The 15,048-nt window shown below is 50.2% G+C and overlaps 1 protein-coding gene across 1 annotated transcript; it reads right to left on the bottom strand.

The window, feature by feature from the left end:
• Positions 1–5,067: 5,067 nt before the first annotated feature.
• Positions 5,068–12,597, bottom strand: DMRT3 (doublesex and mab-3 related transcription factor 3). The gene is made up of 2 exons (XM_015848894.3): positions 12,159–12,597; positions 5,068–6,740 (listed from the first exon to the last, which is right to left on the bottom strand). The coding sequence occupies exons 1-2, from the start codon at positions 12,595–12,597 to the stop codon at positions 5,776–5,778; spliced, it is 1,404 nt and encodes a 467-aa protein (XP_015704380.2). The 3' UTR covers positions 5,068–5,775.
• Between the last annotated feature and the right edge of the window lie 2,451 nt (positions 12,598–15,048).

The following is a 15,048-nucleotide window of genomic DNA, read 5'->3' as shown; positions in this document are numbered from 1 at the left end:
CCTTGGATGTCGTCATCCCATGTCGCAGTGGTGTCAGTAAAATCCTTCAACAAAAAGCTGAAGACAAAATTCTCTTTGTTTTAAAGAAAAAAACATTTGGAAAGGAAGATAAAAATATCACCATGAATGTAAAAAGATCCATCACTAAAAGTACGCAGGCTTTTCCTTCCTTGCCTTTACTACTGCAAAGAAGCATGAAGTCAAGATCAGCTTAGGAATTTCTGAGGAGAAAAGAAGAACGTTATTGAAGAACAAAGCATGTAGAGGCAACAAAATAAATGCTACCACTAGATGGTAGCAAATACTAATTTACTGTATTCTGATAACAATATTTGACCATTAAAAAACAAACAAACAAACAAACAAAAAACAAACAGTGAAATCCTGTGAGAAGGGAACAGATGGGATAACTGCCTGACTGGAATAAAACTCTATTCTCTCTGGAGACAATAACAGAATTTCTCATTGAGGATAATTCACTTAGTAGGCTCCAAATTCTAATTTCCTGGTCAAGTACTTGGCTTGTATAATAGTTTTAATGTTTGTCTTCTAAGGTGCTAAGCTTTCACAGAATTATAGAATCACAGAAACCTCAGAGTTGGAAGGGACCTCTGCTGGCCATCTGGTCCAACTCTCCCACAATGAACAGGAAACTTCAGGGCTTATTCCACGGAACTGGAGTATGAACCTTTCAGTGATCCATACTGCACATGATGTTGTGATGTGGAATATTGACAGCAACATTACAAAACCATGACACAAGGGCGCATTGCCAGGTGTTTTTTGGCAGGGCTGCACTGAATCCTTTCATCCCACAGGTGGTATTGGTATTGGGTTTGCCTCTGCTCAGGTGCAACATCTTGTACTTGGATTTATAGAATCTCATATAGTTACTTGTGCCCATTGCTCAGCACTGTCTAGGTCCCTCAGGATGGCATCCTGTCCCTCTGGAGTGTCAACTGCACCCCACAGCTTGGTGCCATCCACAAGTTTGCTAAGGGTGCACTCAACCCCACTGTCAGTATCATTAATGAACATATTAAAGGTAATCAGCCCCAGCATTGGTGTCCAGTTCTTACAGAGCACTGGAGAATTTACAGGTAATAGCCATGTACTCCTTGTAGCAGCTTTTTCTACCTCATGGAGATGGAGAAAGAGACATCTGATGCTCATACTGAGCTACAAGATCTCCCTCAGATCAATGGGCAGAGCAGGGATGTACCCTTGTGAGAGTTGCCCGTGTCTCATCTTCATTTTCCATAGAGTGAATACAGAAATAACAAGTCACATTCCCAAAGGTTCTGTACATGTTTCTGTTCTGCTGAGACTCTAACGAAGCCTGGTCTCCAACGGCAGTTCTCCTAGAAGTATGTCTCCCTCTGCATTCCCAATCTTTCAACACATACGATGCTCTAAACTTACCATCTACAAGGTCTACTGCCCAGTACCTGCAGCAAAAGTTTGACCTTCCATGTGATGTCAGGACTCACACTGTGTGTCCATGTGTTTGTCACACAGCTGTGGTTACGGCCCTCTGGTACTGTGTTACTGTGGAGATCAATGTAATTAGTCTCTCTAAGGGAAATCTCAGCTGAGATTTCCAGTGTACACACAGCATCCTACCAGGAGCTGCTGAGTCATGCAGAAAGCTGCTGAGACACTGCATTATCAAAATGTGCTTGGGGAAGAAGGCTTGTTATCTGCCAGTGTGTGTTCCAGACGAGTGCAGGAACATTAAGATTCTGCATTAAGTTAGTTGGTTATAGGGAAGGGAGAAGAATGATGCTTGAGGGTTATATGCCCACTAGAATTGAAGTTTGGAAAGTGCGCATTCAGAAATCATTTTATTTCCCAGTAATGGCAATATGCAATATCAAGTAAGAAATGAAATTGAAGAATTAATCTTCTTCTTCAAATACAGGATGGCTTCAGTATTAAAATTAACATATAAATTTAGCCTCAATCCTACTCCCCCACTCACGTCCACATAAGGAGTGAATGACTGAAACAGTATACTGGGAGAATCCAAATCGTTCTTCAAACGTGTCAGCACGAACGCGAGGCCAGCCTGTTCAGCCAGCGTTCGCAGAGTGGCCCTGGGGCCGCAAGGAGGGCACGTCGGGGCCGCGGGGAGCACGCAGCCAACTGCGGAGCCGCGGGGAGGGACGTGGGGCAGCGCAGCACAGCGCTGTGTTCTGATCGCAGCCGCCCCGCGGAGCGGCTGAGTGCGGAGCAGCCGGAAGAAGGGCTTCCTGCGGAGTTACCGTCTGTGTTGTGCGCACAGGCGGGTGGTGAGCCGTGAAATCACCGTCCTGACAGGAGGAGCACCACAGAAAATGCACCTGGGCTCAGCGGCTCCGCGCACCCAGAGCGAGAACTGCGCCGTGAAATGAGGGTAAGTCCTCTTGCTCCAAGTGACTCGTGGCTGCGGTATCGCCCCCTAAAAAAATAACAAATAAAAATGAAATAGGACCACTTAATTGCAGGACTACAACAAAGGCTTCGCTGATCTTCTTGATGCTTAAGCTCGTTCTTTATGGTTTCCAGACACGCAGCCAGTTTCACTCCTTCCTCTTCACCCACGCGTCTTCTCCCTTATTTTACCACGAGACGGAGCCAGAAAACAGAGGGCTGGGACCTGGTACCTGCAGGAACCAGGGCTGGGAAGTGCATGGCCTGAGACAAAACAGGTGTTCTCAAGAGCGTCTGCTGATGCAAAGGAAAAGGTGCAATTGGGTAGTGCATGTGGGCCAGGTGCCAGGAGTGGGATGAGATGGAATGGGATGGGATGGGATGCAATAGTACATTATGGTGCATAGGGAAGCAGAGGTTCTCTCATCTCCTATTTGCCCACACTGTAAAGGCAGGATGGAGTTAGGATTACCCACAGGTAAAGACATAAGGAGCAGACTCCAGCACCATGGGGCCCTGCCAATATGCCAAGGGCCCCAGATCCTTGCTGCATGTTGAGTGAAGTCTAGAAATGACACCCACATTTAGTGGCAGCCTGGAAACACAGCTGTATGAACAGTATCCTTTCCTAGACATATAACTGCTGGTCAGTCCAATTGGTTTGTTTGGGTCAGTTTGGTTGGTTGGTTAGTTTATTTTCCTGTTGGTTTGTTTGCTTTAATGGAACTTGTAAATAGCCAAAATACTGCAGAAGTTGTCTGCAGACAAACAAAATGTGTTTGGTTTTTGTTTTTAACATGTTTATGTTTACTTCATTTAAAAATAATAATAATAATAATTGTGAATTTAGTCAAAAGATATTCTATGATTCCTGAAAGAATGACTATTTTAATTTCAGCGCTTTCACAAAGGAAGAAAAAACAAACAAACAAACAAAAAAAAAACCCCACAACAGTTTATCAAAAGAGATAGGATTTAATAATTGCTGATAACTGCATTGCTGACCCTGCATTTTTTCACCCATCATGTTTGTAGTATGAACAGTTTGCCCCAGCTTGGCCAAAGGTCATCTTTCTCTGAAAGATATGTTCCACTTCCAAGATGTCAAGGTTCTGCTCACTGAAAACCCACAGACCACAGTGCATAAGATCACTATGAGCTGTCGGTTGCCACTGTTTGGTCTTCCTGCTGGAGGTTATTCACCCTCTGCTGGGAAACAAAAGAAAGAAAAAGAAACAGAATTCATTCAACCTATGAGGGTGCCTATACAAAAGCCTCTGCTGGAGGGAAATCTGCTTGGTGCATGAGCTCAAAACCTGAGCTCACGGACCTGTTTGTTCGCATCGAGCCTTTCACACCTAACTCCTCTACGATGTCGGAGCACAGCATTTCACTACCTCATCTCTTTCTGTTTGCAAGACCAAGCTTATTTTATGAGTGCCTATTACTTTTCTGCTTGGAGTGTCTTGAAGATGAATTTGTTTACAAATTCCATGTGGGCACAGGAAAATGTGTCAGTCAAAACTGTAATTCTGCATTATGAAAATTCCAGATGTTCTTACATTTGCATAAGGAATGCTACTTATTTTCTTTTCTCCCACTCTCCACCTTTCCCTCTTCGCTCTCTAGCATACAACTACAAATTGCTTTACTGAACAGATTGCAAAAATACACAATAAAAAGTGTATTTCTGATCATTTATCCCCCAGAGAAAATAAAAACATTATTTATTTTATTCTCCTTCTGCTTGTGCCTGTTCAATATCAGTATAAACTGTGGGATCCATTGAGTACACAAACATTATGAAGTATGAAATGCCAAATGAGAACACAGGCATTCACATTAGCAGTGATACTAGGCAACATGCCTGACAAATTCTAAGGTCCTACAGCCCACCTGCTTTAGGCTTCCCCCCTCTAGGGGAACCCTCATTGGGTTTGAGGGGTAGGGCTGATCTGTACACATGGCAGGCCTGCCAGCCATTGCATCCACACAGAAAGAAGTGTTTTGGAAAATCCAACTGCCAAGCAGATGTGGTCAGTGGCAAATGGTTCAAAAAATGGCACAAAAACCTTAACAGACAAATATCTAGGTGGAGAGTGAATGTAGTGGCATTCTTCACCAGAAGCAATTTGTAGTGTTATTCTGACACTGTAATGAAAGTAGGATAAAAGGGGAGTTCATGCATGCAAACATGCAATAAATTGTTCAAATAATTACTTTTCCAGATTCGGGAAAGCTGCCATTTAACTCCACACTGTTTTAAAGAAAGGTCTGCTATTACAACCTATCTCCTATTTCTATTTCTATAGCATAGGGGGAAAAAAAAAAAAAAAAGAAAAGAAAAAAAAGAGCCTCTTATTTACTTATATATATATATTTTCCCGCTTACTGTGACTGTTACAAGTTCTGCTTCACTCTCCTGAACTTGGAAGTGTCTGTAGCACACATCCAAGGACCTAAGCTTCCCTCATGATAGCATTTGCTGAGACTCAGTTTCAGGCTACGAGGCAGGGGGGCAGAACCTGGACTGGGAAAAATAGACTTCCCTTGTCTGCTGTTGCTGGAACTAGACATTGTTACCCCAGCTGGCAGTTAATCAGCTCTCTATCCTCAGAAATGCTACTTGCCCAATATAAATGACATAAACCAAGATGATCATCTTAGTTTATTTTTCTAGAGTCCTTAGCATGCTACATTAACCTGACAATGTTTAATCTTGTGTTCATTTCACAATACACTTCATGCACTTCACAGCCGTAATTGGTTTTACACTGACATTACACATTTTGACCTAGCCATGGGAAAAGAATAACTCGTAAGATTATTTTTCTAAAAAATGTCTAAGCTCAAACAGTACAGAAGCAGTTCATGCTAGTTCCATGTGCATAATTCTTCTGCCTTTCCTTTCAATGCAAAGATGATGACTGGTCCTTGTTTTAGTCCATTTGCAATTGAACTACTTTTGTTTGATTTCTTATGTCCTGAGGAGTTCTCTCTTATAAAACAGCATTCAAGTATTCTAGTTTAATATCCCCAGTTGTCTGAGTTAAGGAACAAAGTAGACCTTGAGCTTCTGTTTCCGCTATGAGTCTTCCAGTGTCCCATAACCGATGGCCATAAAGTCTTTCCTTGTCGTACACACTCAGAGCTAAAGCCAGAGTATTGCTATTTGGCATTATCCAATGAAGTGCAAGAAATTAAATAAGTTATGTCTTTATTGCTATAGTACAATACCAAGCAAAGTCAAGTTTTAATACAATTGCAAGTGTTTCATAGAGTATACGTCTCTCCTCTTCAGGCCCAGTAGTTCAGCTGCACTGCAAATATCACTTACTTACTTATCATATGCCAAATGTCATCCTAAGAAGATGTGTTGAGTATTCTTGAGTCTGAAGAATCAGACCTTTCATCATACTCATCTTCTGTGTAAAGAGGTTGCTTAGACACAATAGGACATCCGTCATCAGGGATTGAGATCCTAGGATCTTCTGATGAGCGAGAAGGAAGGACAGGAGAGCTTCGGAAGACGCTGGCCGAGTTGCTAGAGAAAGGACTGACATACTGGGACCGCAGCTGGTACTGCTGCTGCAGCGTCATGGTGTTCCAAAGGGTGACATCATTAGGCAGGAAAGGACTGGACTGGTTTCTTGCCAAAGTGTTCCTCAGCATCAGCGGGTAGCGAGGTGGCTGAGGAAATGGGTGCTGCAAAGGTACAGCCAGAGGATTGGGCACAACATTGCTGGAGTCAGCAGAGAACCTCAGTGTGTCAGGGACCCTGAAGGCTGAGCCCACTGACCACTTGGAAGAGGAAATAGGATAGGAACTCAGCGTGTGTTCAAAAATATGCCCATTGGAAGGTAGAACTAGACCATCTGACTCTGCAGAAGTTCTCTCACCACTGGCCACTGAAGACCGGCTGGACAAGAGAACCTCAACAGCGCTCACCAGGTCACCACCACATCCTTTCAGGATCAACTCCAGCACCGTCGGCTTCTGGTTAGGGAAAATCTTTTTCAGCACTTCCAGTGGAGGTCTGTTGGCTTTCAAGCTGAAAGGTAAAGAAACTGTCCCAGAAGGACCTTCTATCAGTAGGTGATTCTGCTCTGCATGGTACTTGGGGCTCTCTGGACGGCTCTCTGTGCTCCCACCATTTTTCTGAACTGCATAACCAACCTCATCCACTGATACGATTTCTGGACTTTCAGGGGTGAAGCAGGTTTTGGCTTTAGCCATGTCTGGGGAATTCCTTTGGTCTGTGTCTTTGTCACTGTAGGTCTCAGCATTGTCTGTTCCGCTGGCATCACCCAGCCTCTCCTCACTGATGTCTGCAAAGGAAGGCAGAGAAGTCAACAAATGCTGAGTCCAAATGCCTCTATGGACACCAGAGGACAGACTCTCCCTATAGGGAACAGAGCAGGCTCCTAGGGAAGGAAAGAAAGAATAAAGAAAAAAAAAGCATTTTTCTGATAAAATTAAATTCTCTTTACAATGTCACGTGAGAACAAAACTGCAGGCGTCATGAGACATGACCTAGGCATTTTGTGCTTCTTTTCAGTCATCTGTCTCATTCTTCCACATATAAGAAAAGCATCCTTTTTTCTCCTGCATCAGATGTGCTATATTAATCCTTCCATCCTTCTTCACTAGTTACAAGACAGCAATGAGCCAACCCAGTGTGCAAGTTCTCTCAGAGGAACTTGAGCATTTTCACTCTGGGATTCCTATTGCACTGGTTGTAAGATGTAAATATTCAGAGAGAATACCCTGGAAGACCAACATTTCCTCTGTAAGTGCAGCAGCACTGGTAGAACCACTGCACCACATCTGCTGGCTCAGAGCTGTTCATATAAATCAATATATCCTAGTTCTTGTTCTGCAGAAACCAGTTCATTCCCCAGCAAGAAAAACAGGTTTCTCTTCCAAACCTGATCAAACCTGATGCCTTCATTGATTAGAACACAACATTTAGAAAAAAAATCTTTTTTTGGAAAGGACCCTTTGAAGGCATCTGGTTCAACCTCCTGCTCAAAGCAGAACTAGCCTAAAATCTAGAGCAATTTGTTTTAGTCCCTGCTCAGCTGAGCTTTAAATATTTCTAAGGCTGGATGCTTAGCAACCTCCCTCAGCACTTGTTTCAGGTACCTTGCCTGTCGTGTGTGAAGCTAAGAAGGGCAGAGCAAAAGCCCACGGACCACGTTTTTACCAGAGGTACACACAAAAAGGGAGATACCCCAGGGCTCCAATCACAAAAGGGGGCAATGTTGAAGGCTTGAAATCCTTTGCAGTCATTTATCTAAGGATGTTGTTCTGCTGACCTCCCTCATGCAAGTGCAGTGCTGACCTGACAAACATCAGCAGCTGGGGAAGGGGACACTGCAAGCTGATGCAGACAGAGGCTGTGTTCACACAGCAGAGCTTCTGAATGCACAAATGTGAAAGATGGTCTGCAGAAACCAGTGGAAGTACTTGTCTGGTTTCCCAAGCCCACAGTGATGAGCCCAAGTAGATATGGCATGAAGCAAGCAAAGGCTTCCAAATTGTGCTCACAGTCACCCCTACCAGACTGAGAGGGAACTAAGGGCATGTACATGGAAAATCCTGGCCACTGGCCTCCTGCAGGTCTGCCTCACTCTCTCACCCTGGGAATGGACAGGGCATTTCTGCTGCAATTTACCCACTTTGTCACTCTGAGAAAGGAGTCTGAGTAAGCTGAGCAGGAGGTCACCATGCTGTCCAGAACGGGAGATACATTCCTCTGCTGTAAGTAAACCATCAGCTCCTGGCAGAGCAGAGCAGACAGTCAGCATGGCAAAGGGCTGTTCTCTGCCTGAGGCAGGAGTGATGGCCGTCCTGTGGAGCCGCGGGTGTTGCTGGCTCGGGTTGCAGAAGATGAGAGTGGGAATAAAGCTGAGGTGCCCTTCTGAAGACCCCATCTTTCTCTTTGAATTGCCTGACCTGTGCTGCTTACCCGTTTTTCGTCTGGTTATGCTCTCTGTCCAGAGCTAATAGAGAAGCATGTATACAATATGAGGCAACGTGCATATGAACTTCCTTATGCTCTCTGCGTTAGTCTTGCCTTAGCATCCAAGAGGAATGCAGAAAGCAAACAAACCGGTAGCATTATCTTTTTGAGAGAATGTTAAGACCTAGGGGTAGCTTTTACTTGAAAAAGAAAAGAGAACGGGAGGATCATGCTACCTTTCCCTCTTAATCCCCCATCACCTCCACCCCCCTCACACACACACACATCTTCATGCCTTCATAGCCACGTATTTATTACCAGAGAAGGGATGTTAAGAATAATTCACGTCCGAATGAAAGAGCAATTTACACACTTGAGTCTTAGAGAGCAGCCCGAGGACAACTAATTGCCTCTGCCCCTGTCGTGCCAGAGATAGGGAGGCATTTGAGGCAGACGTTGGTCCCTATTTCCACACAGATAGATCGCGCTGAGGTACCTACGGACCACATGCACGTGAACGTAGGTCAGAACTACCGTGCTTTGCCAAATTACCGACTGAAAACAAGTGTCAACAGGGAGCTAAAAAGAGATAACAACAGAAACATAACACTAAAGCGGTACAAGATTGGCTCTCCCTAACGGGAAACGCGCCTTATCGTCGAGTAATGTTTATTTTCAAGATGTTTCTGGTTCAGCTTCGCTTTCGTTAGGTTTAAAAGTATCCTGATGAGGACTGGCTAAAAGAAGACACTTCGCGCTCTGAAAACCACCCCCTCCCCCCCCCCCCGGCGCAGCCGGTGCCCTCCGCGCAGCCCACGCACAGATCCTCGCCCTCAGCATCGCCGCGGGACGGCCGGTCGTACCGCACCGCACCGCATCGCTGCTCACTGAGAGCCGCGCCCGGGGAAAGAGATTTGGGCCATTTAAACGAAATGCTGTCATCGCAGCTGGGAAGGGTGCCCGCTGCCCGGGGAGGGTACGGTGGGAGCTGCCGGGATGGGGCTTTTTGTTTTATTTATTTTTTTTACAAATGGCAGAAAACAGCGATCGTTAAATAAGCAGAGATGCGGGGAGAGACAAGAGAGACGTTTTTTCGTGGGTACAGAACTATGGAAATGTCGCTAGCATGCATCAGTCCTGAATACCTGTGTTCTCGGGTTAAAAATATTTACTCGGTATTTATAGAGTCACTGCGCTCAGCCAAAGGAGTTCTCTCCGCACGGCGCGGGGATGCTCGGGCTGTCAGAGAGAGACCCTCAGAGGGCACTGCCAGGTTTTTTGTTTCTATTTGTTGTTGGTGGTGGTTTGGTTTGTTTGTTTGGTTCGTTTTTAAAGCAGTTTCTATTTCCAATTGCCTCCTCCACGCATTCACTTTGCCACCTCGGAGGAAATCGTCTTCCCGTTAATATCCATGGTGGGAAACACTCAACAAATATCAGGCGTGCAGACGCACACCCCGACCTGCTGCTAGAACACACGGAGTGCTGAAAAGGGACAAATGTGCCTGCGTTCACTGTAGGCTAATAGATGTGTTAACTGAGCTGCTGGGAACCCGCAGCGATGCATACCTCATGTTTTCCCTGAGTATTGAGGATGATGAGGCAAACTTCGTATCGCAAACAACGCAACGCAAAGTACTGCAGAGAAGGGGAAGCTGCCCTATGCAGTTTAATGCATCTCAGGAAAACCCTCGACTTCCCCTCTGCTGACCGCTGCGCAACAGCTCTGCTCTCTACTTGCAGTCTCTTTCTGCTGCATGGATTTTCCCGGATCCCGAACACACCCGCTGTTTTCCTGCCCCTGTTGTGAGCACAGACTGGTGGCAGAAATATCGGAAAGCAGGAAAGCTTTCCTAAAATATATGCAATACGGGGTTCTGATTCGGGGTCGTTTTGTTGTTGGATCTCTTTTAAGGATTGGTTGTTTGCGGGTCAGATTTTTGTAGCCGTTGTGGCAAGTGATGTTTTTTGGTTCCCTTTCTAAAAACAATAATAATAACAGTAATAGTAAAGGCTTTCAGCACAGAACTTCTTCCTTGCCTCCCACCTCGGGTGCTTCCTGGGAGTCGCTGCTCCCAGAGAGCTGCTCTGACCTAAAAGGCGGCTCTGAAACCAGCAGGAGACTCAGCGCGGTGTTCTATTAAGTGCTGGCCTTGGTGACTTACTGCTACTGTAACACGCCCTGTGAGACAGAAGTATGTAAGAGCCCTGTCCGGCGAAGGAGCGTCTCGATGCTGCAGATGCGATGGGAACCGTTTGCCGGTTATTCATGGGCACGGAACAGAACTTTGCGGCGGTCCCACCGACACGACCCGTTTCGGCAGGAAAATGCTACTTCAAGCAAGCGGGTCAGATCCATCCGTACAGCACGGATCTTGTCTGAAAACGGGGGAGCAAATAACTGCATCTTCCACTCAGATTTCAATTTTAGCGCAAGCAGTGCGGAGAAAAACCTCGCAGTGCTCGGAAACGCGCACAGCTACCTGCTAAATGGCGCTGGGCGACAGGAGAGCCACGGGGGAGATAATTTTCTCCTCTCTTTCACCGTTTCCTTTATTCACAGCGCAGTTTTCCAGCTCGCCCCACCGTTTCCTTCCCCCCGCCCCGCCGCGCCCCGGGGCTGATGGATGGAGACCCGCTCCGTCCCTTCTCTCGCGGAGCTGTTGGCAGAAAGTGCTGACTGGCTGGCAGGGAAGAATTCCTCATCAATACACTCTGATTGTATTTTGCACACAAAACGCCTGTTGCTTGGTAACATTTCACTTGGGCCTGACCTTCTCCAAAAGTTATTGCTATCAGATTCGACTTACACTGTCCTCCCGTGATTACTGTAATCTTTTAAGCTGGGAAGTTCATACATCAGGGGGAAGAAAAGTTGGGGGGTGCGAGTCAATAGCGCTCCTGCCCGCCAGATTTATATCTTGCTGGCGAAGTGCATTTGTTTCACTTTCTGGAAGGCGCCAAGACGCATTTTTTTCCCGTGTTGAAAAACACAGCCGGGGCCGGGAGGCTCCGCACCGTCGGGGAGCCGAGACAGGGAGGAAATCTGGGGTGGGGGGTCCCCATTTCCCGGCCCGGGGGAGCTGCCCGCACATTGCCCACAGGAGAGCTGCGAGTGGAGAGGGACGGAGAGTTGGACAGAACTTTGCCCACCGAGCAGCCCCGGCCGCGCCCACAGACCGTGTCCGCCCTGAGCCCAGGGCAGAATGCCCCGCGCAGCTCCCGAGGCAGGGAGCAGAGGACCGAGACGTGCCGCTTCGTTGCAGTCACCTGTAGAGAAGGCTCGCACCGCACCTCGCCGAATTTTCGGCATCGGCCAGGGAAGGGGAACGCAGTTCTGCTGTTTGAGAAGCGTGTTACCGAAGGTTACATTCCTTAGGAGCTGCTGACAGGCTGTTACCACGGACGGGGAGCCCCGACGAGCAGCCTCTGCTCGCCCTCCTGGGGGATGGTGCATCCCTGCCTCCTTTCGGCCCGCGCCCCGCACAAAGTGACAGTTCCCATTCCCGTTCTCTGCGGCGCGGCCGTGCGGGATAGAGCGGCTGCTGCTACAGCTGCTTCCCGGACGGTCTGTAGAGATGGGCAGGGAGCAGCGCCGGGACTCGCAGCGGGCCCAGCACTCCGTCCCACTTTTTAGGCACTCAACTAACTACAGAACGCTCCCACAGGGCAAGAGGAGGCGTCCGGGCCTTCCCTCCCCTCCCGACGCACCGTCGGGGCGAGGGGATCGCGCGCCCCTTTTCCCCTCTTCCCAGAGCCTCGCGAACCCGCCGCGGCCTCACCTGCCTTGGGGAGCGGTCCTAGCAGCGCGGGGGGCTGTTCGGTGGCCCAGCGCAGCGCGGCTGCTGCTGCCAGCTCAGCGGGGGCCCGTTGCGCCCCGGCGCAGGGCGGCGGCCCCGGTGGGGCGGCGGAGGGCTCGGCGCTGCCCGGCGGCCCCGGGAGGGAGCGCAGCGAGTCCGGGAGGAGGCTCTCCAGGCTCTCGTTGGCCTGCTGCCTGCGCAGGGCCACCTGCGCGGCCATCACCCGCTGCCGCTCGATGATGAGGATGCACTTCTCGCAGGTGCAGTCCTTGAAGCGGCAGTAGCGCTTGTGGCCCTTCAGCCAGGACAGCACGCCGTGGTTGCGGCACCGGGCGCACTTGGGCGTCCGCTGCAGCGGCGCCCGCGGCGGCTGCGACACGGGGCCGCCCATGTAGAGGTACGGGGAGCCGTAGCCGTTCATGCCCGCGGGAGGAGCTCAGTGGCTCCGGGGTGGAGAAGGGAGCAGCGGGGGCGGGCGTCTCGGCGCTACCCTGACTGGCGGGGGAAGCCGCCGCCCGCCGCGGTGACACCGGCGGGCAGAGAGCTGCCGCCGGCCGGAGCGCCACTGCTGCTGCCCGCGCCGCCCCGCCGATCCCAGCGACCGCCGCTCGGCTCCCTCCGCCCGCCTCCGGCCCCGCCCGCCCCCCTCCACCACCCACCTGCGGCCAGGGGCAGGGAGGGGAGGAAAGAGGGAGGGAGGAAAGAAGGAAAGGATGGAGGGGTCTTCTCAGCCCACCCTTTGACGAAGGGGCGCGTCCCCGCTTGGGGCAGACGGGGGTTTGTGCCACCCACCACCCCCCTCCCCCGTGCTTAAGCAGGAGAGAGCGGGGGGGCGGAGGAGAGGAAGCGGAGGCGTGTGACCAAACTTTCCTCAAAGTTTGGAAGAGTCAGGGCAGAGGGGGACAGGACTCGCCGCGCACCGGCGCTGCGCGGGTCCGTTTCTGCCGCTACACGAGGCGGCTGCGGGGCTGCAGATGGTGGCTGTGGTACAAGACGGGCACAGCCGCCTCCTGAAGCCTCGGCTGTGTTCGGTGCCGTGTGTCGGGGGAGGGGAGAGGAGAGGAGAGGAGAGGAGAGGAGAGGAGAGGAGAGGAGAGGAGAGGAGAGGAGAGGAGAGGAGAGGAGAGGAGAGGAGAGGAGAGGAGAGGAGAGGAGAGGAGAGGAGAGGAGAGGAGAGGAGAGGAGAGGAGAGGAGGACGTGGAAAGGTTTCTTAGTGAAACAGGGATATGTCTGAGGGAATTTAGTTAAAATCCCAGGTGCAGTTTATTAGTGAACGAAAGAATGGGAACACTGACCGTGGCACGGCGATTCTCCGCAGTTTTCCTGCGGGAGCTCCGATGCCGGACGGCAGCGCCCGTCTACGCGCGGGGCAGCGGCTGCAGCCCCGACGTGAGTCCGTTTTGCTGGCTTCAACTCTCTGCTCTCCCCGATACCCCTACCTCTTAACTCCCGCACGAATCGCACCATCTAACGAGGGTGCTTAATTAGAAAACCAAGGTAAAAACTTGCTAAGCAGGATAAAGAGCGAGAATAGAGAGCGGAGCGCGTGGTGCCCTAAAGGCACTCGCGCCGTGTTCCATTCATCACTCTGTCCTATAACTACGGCCATAGTTTTGGGTCAAGATCCGGGCGCCGAGCGTTGGGTGTGAGGAGGACGAGTAGGAACGCGCCGTGCGCTCTGTCCCCGGGGAGCGCCAGGACGGGAGCGGGGAGCCGACCCGCAGCCTCCCGCGGGCACCCGCAAGTTTTCAGCCCTTCTCGGGAAGAATAACAAACGGGCGGTGCCCTCTCCGCATACCGAACCTCGTCTTCATAGGGCAGAACTCGGGGCGCGGAGCCCTCGAATCGCTAGCCCCAAATCGGAGCTGCGGGGTAGCGGGGAAGACGCCCCCCGGTCCTGGGGAGTGAGGGCTGGGGAGCTCCGGGGTGTGCTCCACTCGGGGCAGGAAATCCCTGTCGCTTGGCAGAGCGCCTGGCGCTGAGGCTGAAGTTTGGTACAGTGCCGTAACCCTTTTCTCGTATTTGATGAGAATGTTTTCTGTATCCCCGTATTTGACAACATCTCCCCACAGGGCTGGGTTTGCATTTATGCGAGCGAGACGTCCCCCGCATGGATGTCTATTGTAACCCAACACCTGACAGCCCCGATTCCCATTTCTGTTTGCAGAAAAGGTTTATTCAAGCACATAATGGGATCCCAGTAGAAAGCTTTTCAGGAGAAGGGGCTACGGTAAACTGCACCACATGAACTCCGTTTCCAGGGCTATTAAGCTTTTAATTGGAAAATAGCAGAGGAAATTTCAAGGTGACTATACCGTGTTAGCAGCCAGAGCACAGAAGAATGGACTGAAAGAGAATGGATGTGCGAAACATATGCTGCAAATAACGCTCAGTGGAAAGAGCACTGACGGGGCGGGGGGGCCGTACCCGCTCCGCCGTTCGGTGCCTGGCCGTGCGGACCCGAGGGCCGGGATCCCGCCCCGCGGCGGTGCTGGCGCTGCTGTTGGCTTTTGGGGAGGGGATGCCGGGGGCAGCATTGGCTTGGGATACCTCCCGCCCAGACTTCGGGCAGTGCCACCCTACGGAGGCGCAGATTATCCACCACCACGCCGCTCCGGGCGGTGCTGAGCGTTATCACACAACGAAGAGGGGACGGGAGCGCACGCAGTCACGGTGCACGGAGACGAAACTTCAGGGCGGACTTCAGAGAAAGATGTGAATTCCGCACAATGTCACCCGAACAATCCATCAAAGCTGCCCAGCAAGAAGCGAAGAGCGCACTTGAGAGGAAAGGGATTAGTAAAGGTCACTGGTTGCCAACCAGCTACAGACACTTGTAAAGAGGGCGACCTGCAGCTTAGTGAAAAGAAA

The sequence above is a fragment of the Coturnix japonica genome, chromosome Z (assembly GCF_054131305.1).
Source record: "Coturnix japonica strain WE chromosome Z, WE-NBRP24, whole genome shotgun sequence".
Taxonomy (NCBI): domain Eukaryota; kingdom Metazoa; phylum Chordata; class Aves; order Galliformes; family Phasianidae; genus Coturnix; species Coturnix japonica.
This window is presented reverse-complemented; position numbering and strand designations above follow the sequence as displayed.

What these genes read in the sequence shown, in the direction of transcription:
- DMRT3 (XM_015848894.3), bottom strand. Translation starts at nt 12,597, where the DNA reads ATGAACGGCTACGGCTCCCCGTACCTCTACATGGGCGGCCCCGTGTCG. An exon ending in AGGACCGCTCCCCAAGGCAG is followed by an intron (nt 6,741 to 12,158) that starts GTGAGGCCGCGG and finishes CTTCCTTTGCAG; the next exon opens with ACATCAGTGAGGAGAGGCTG.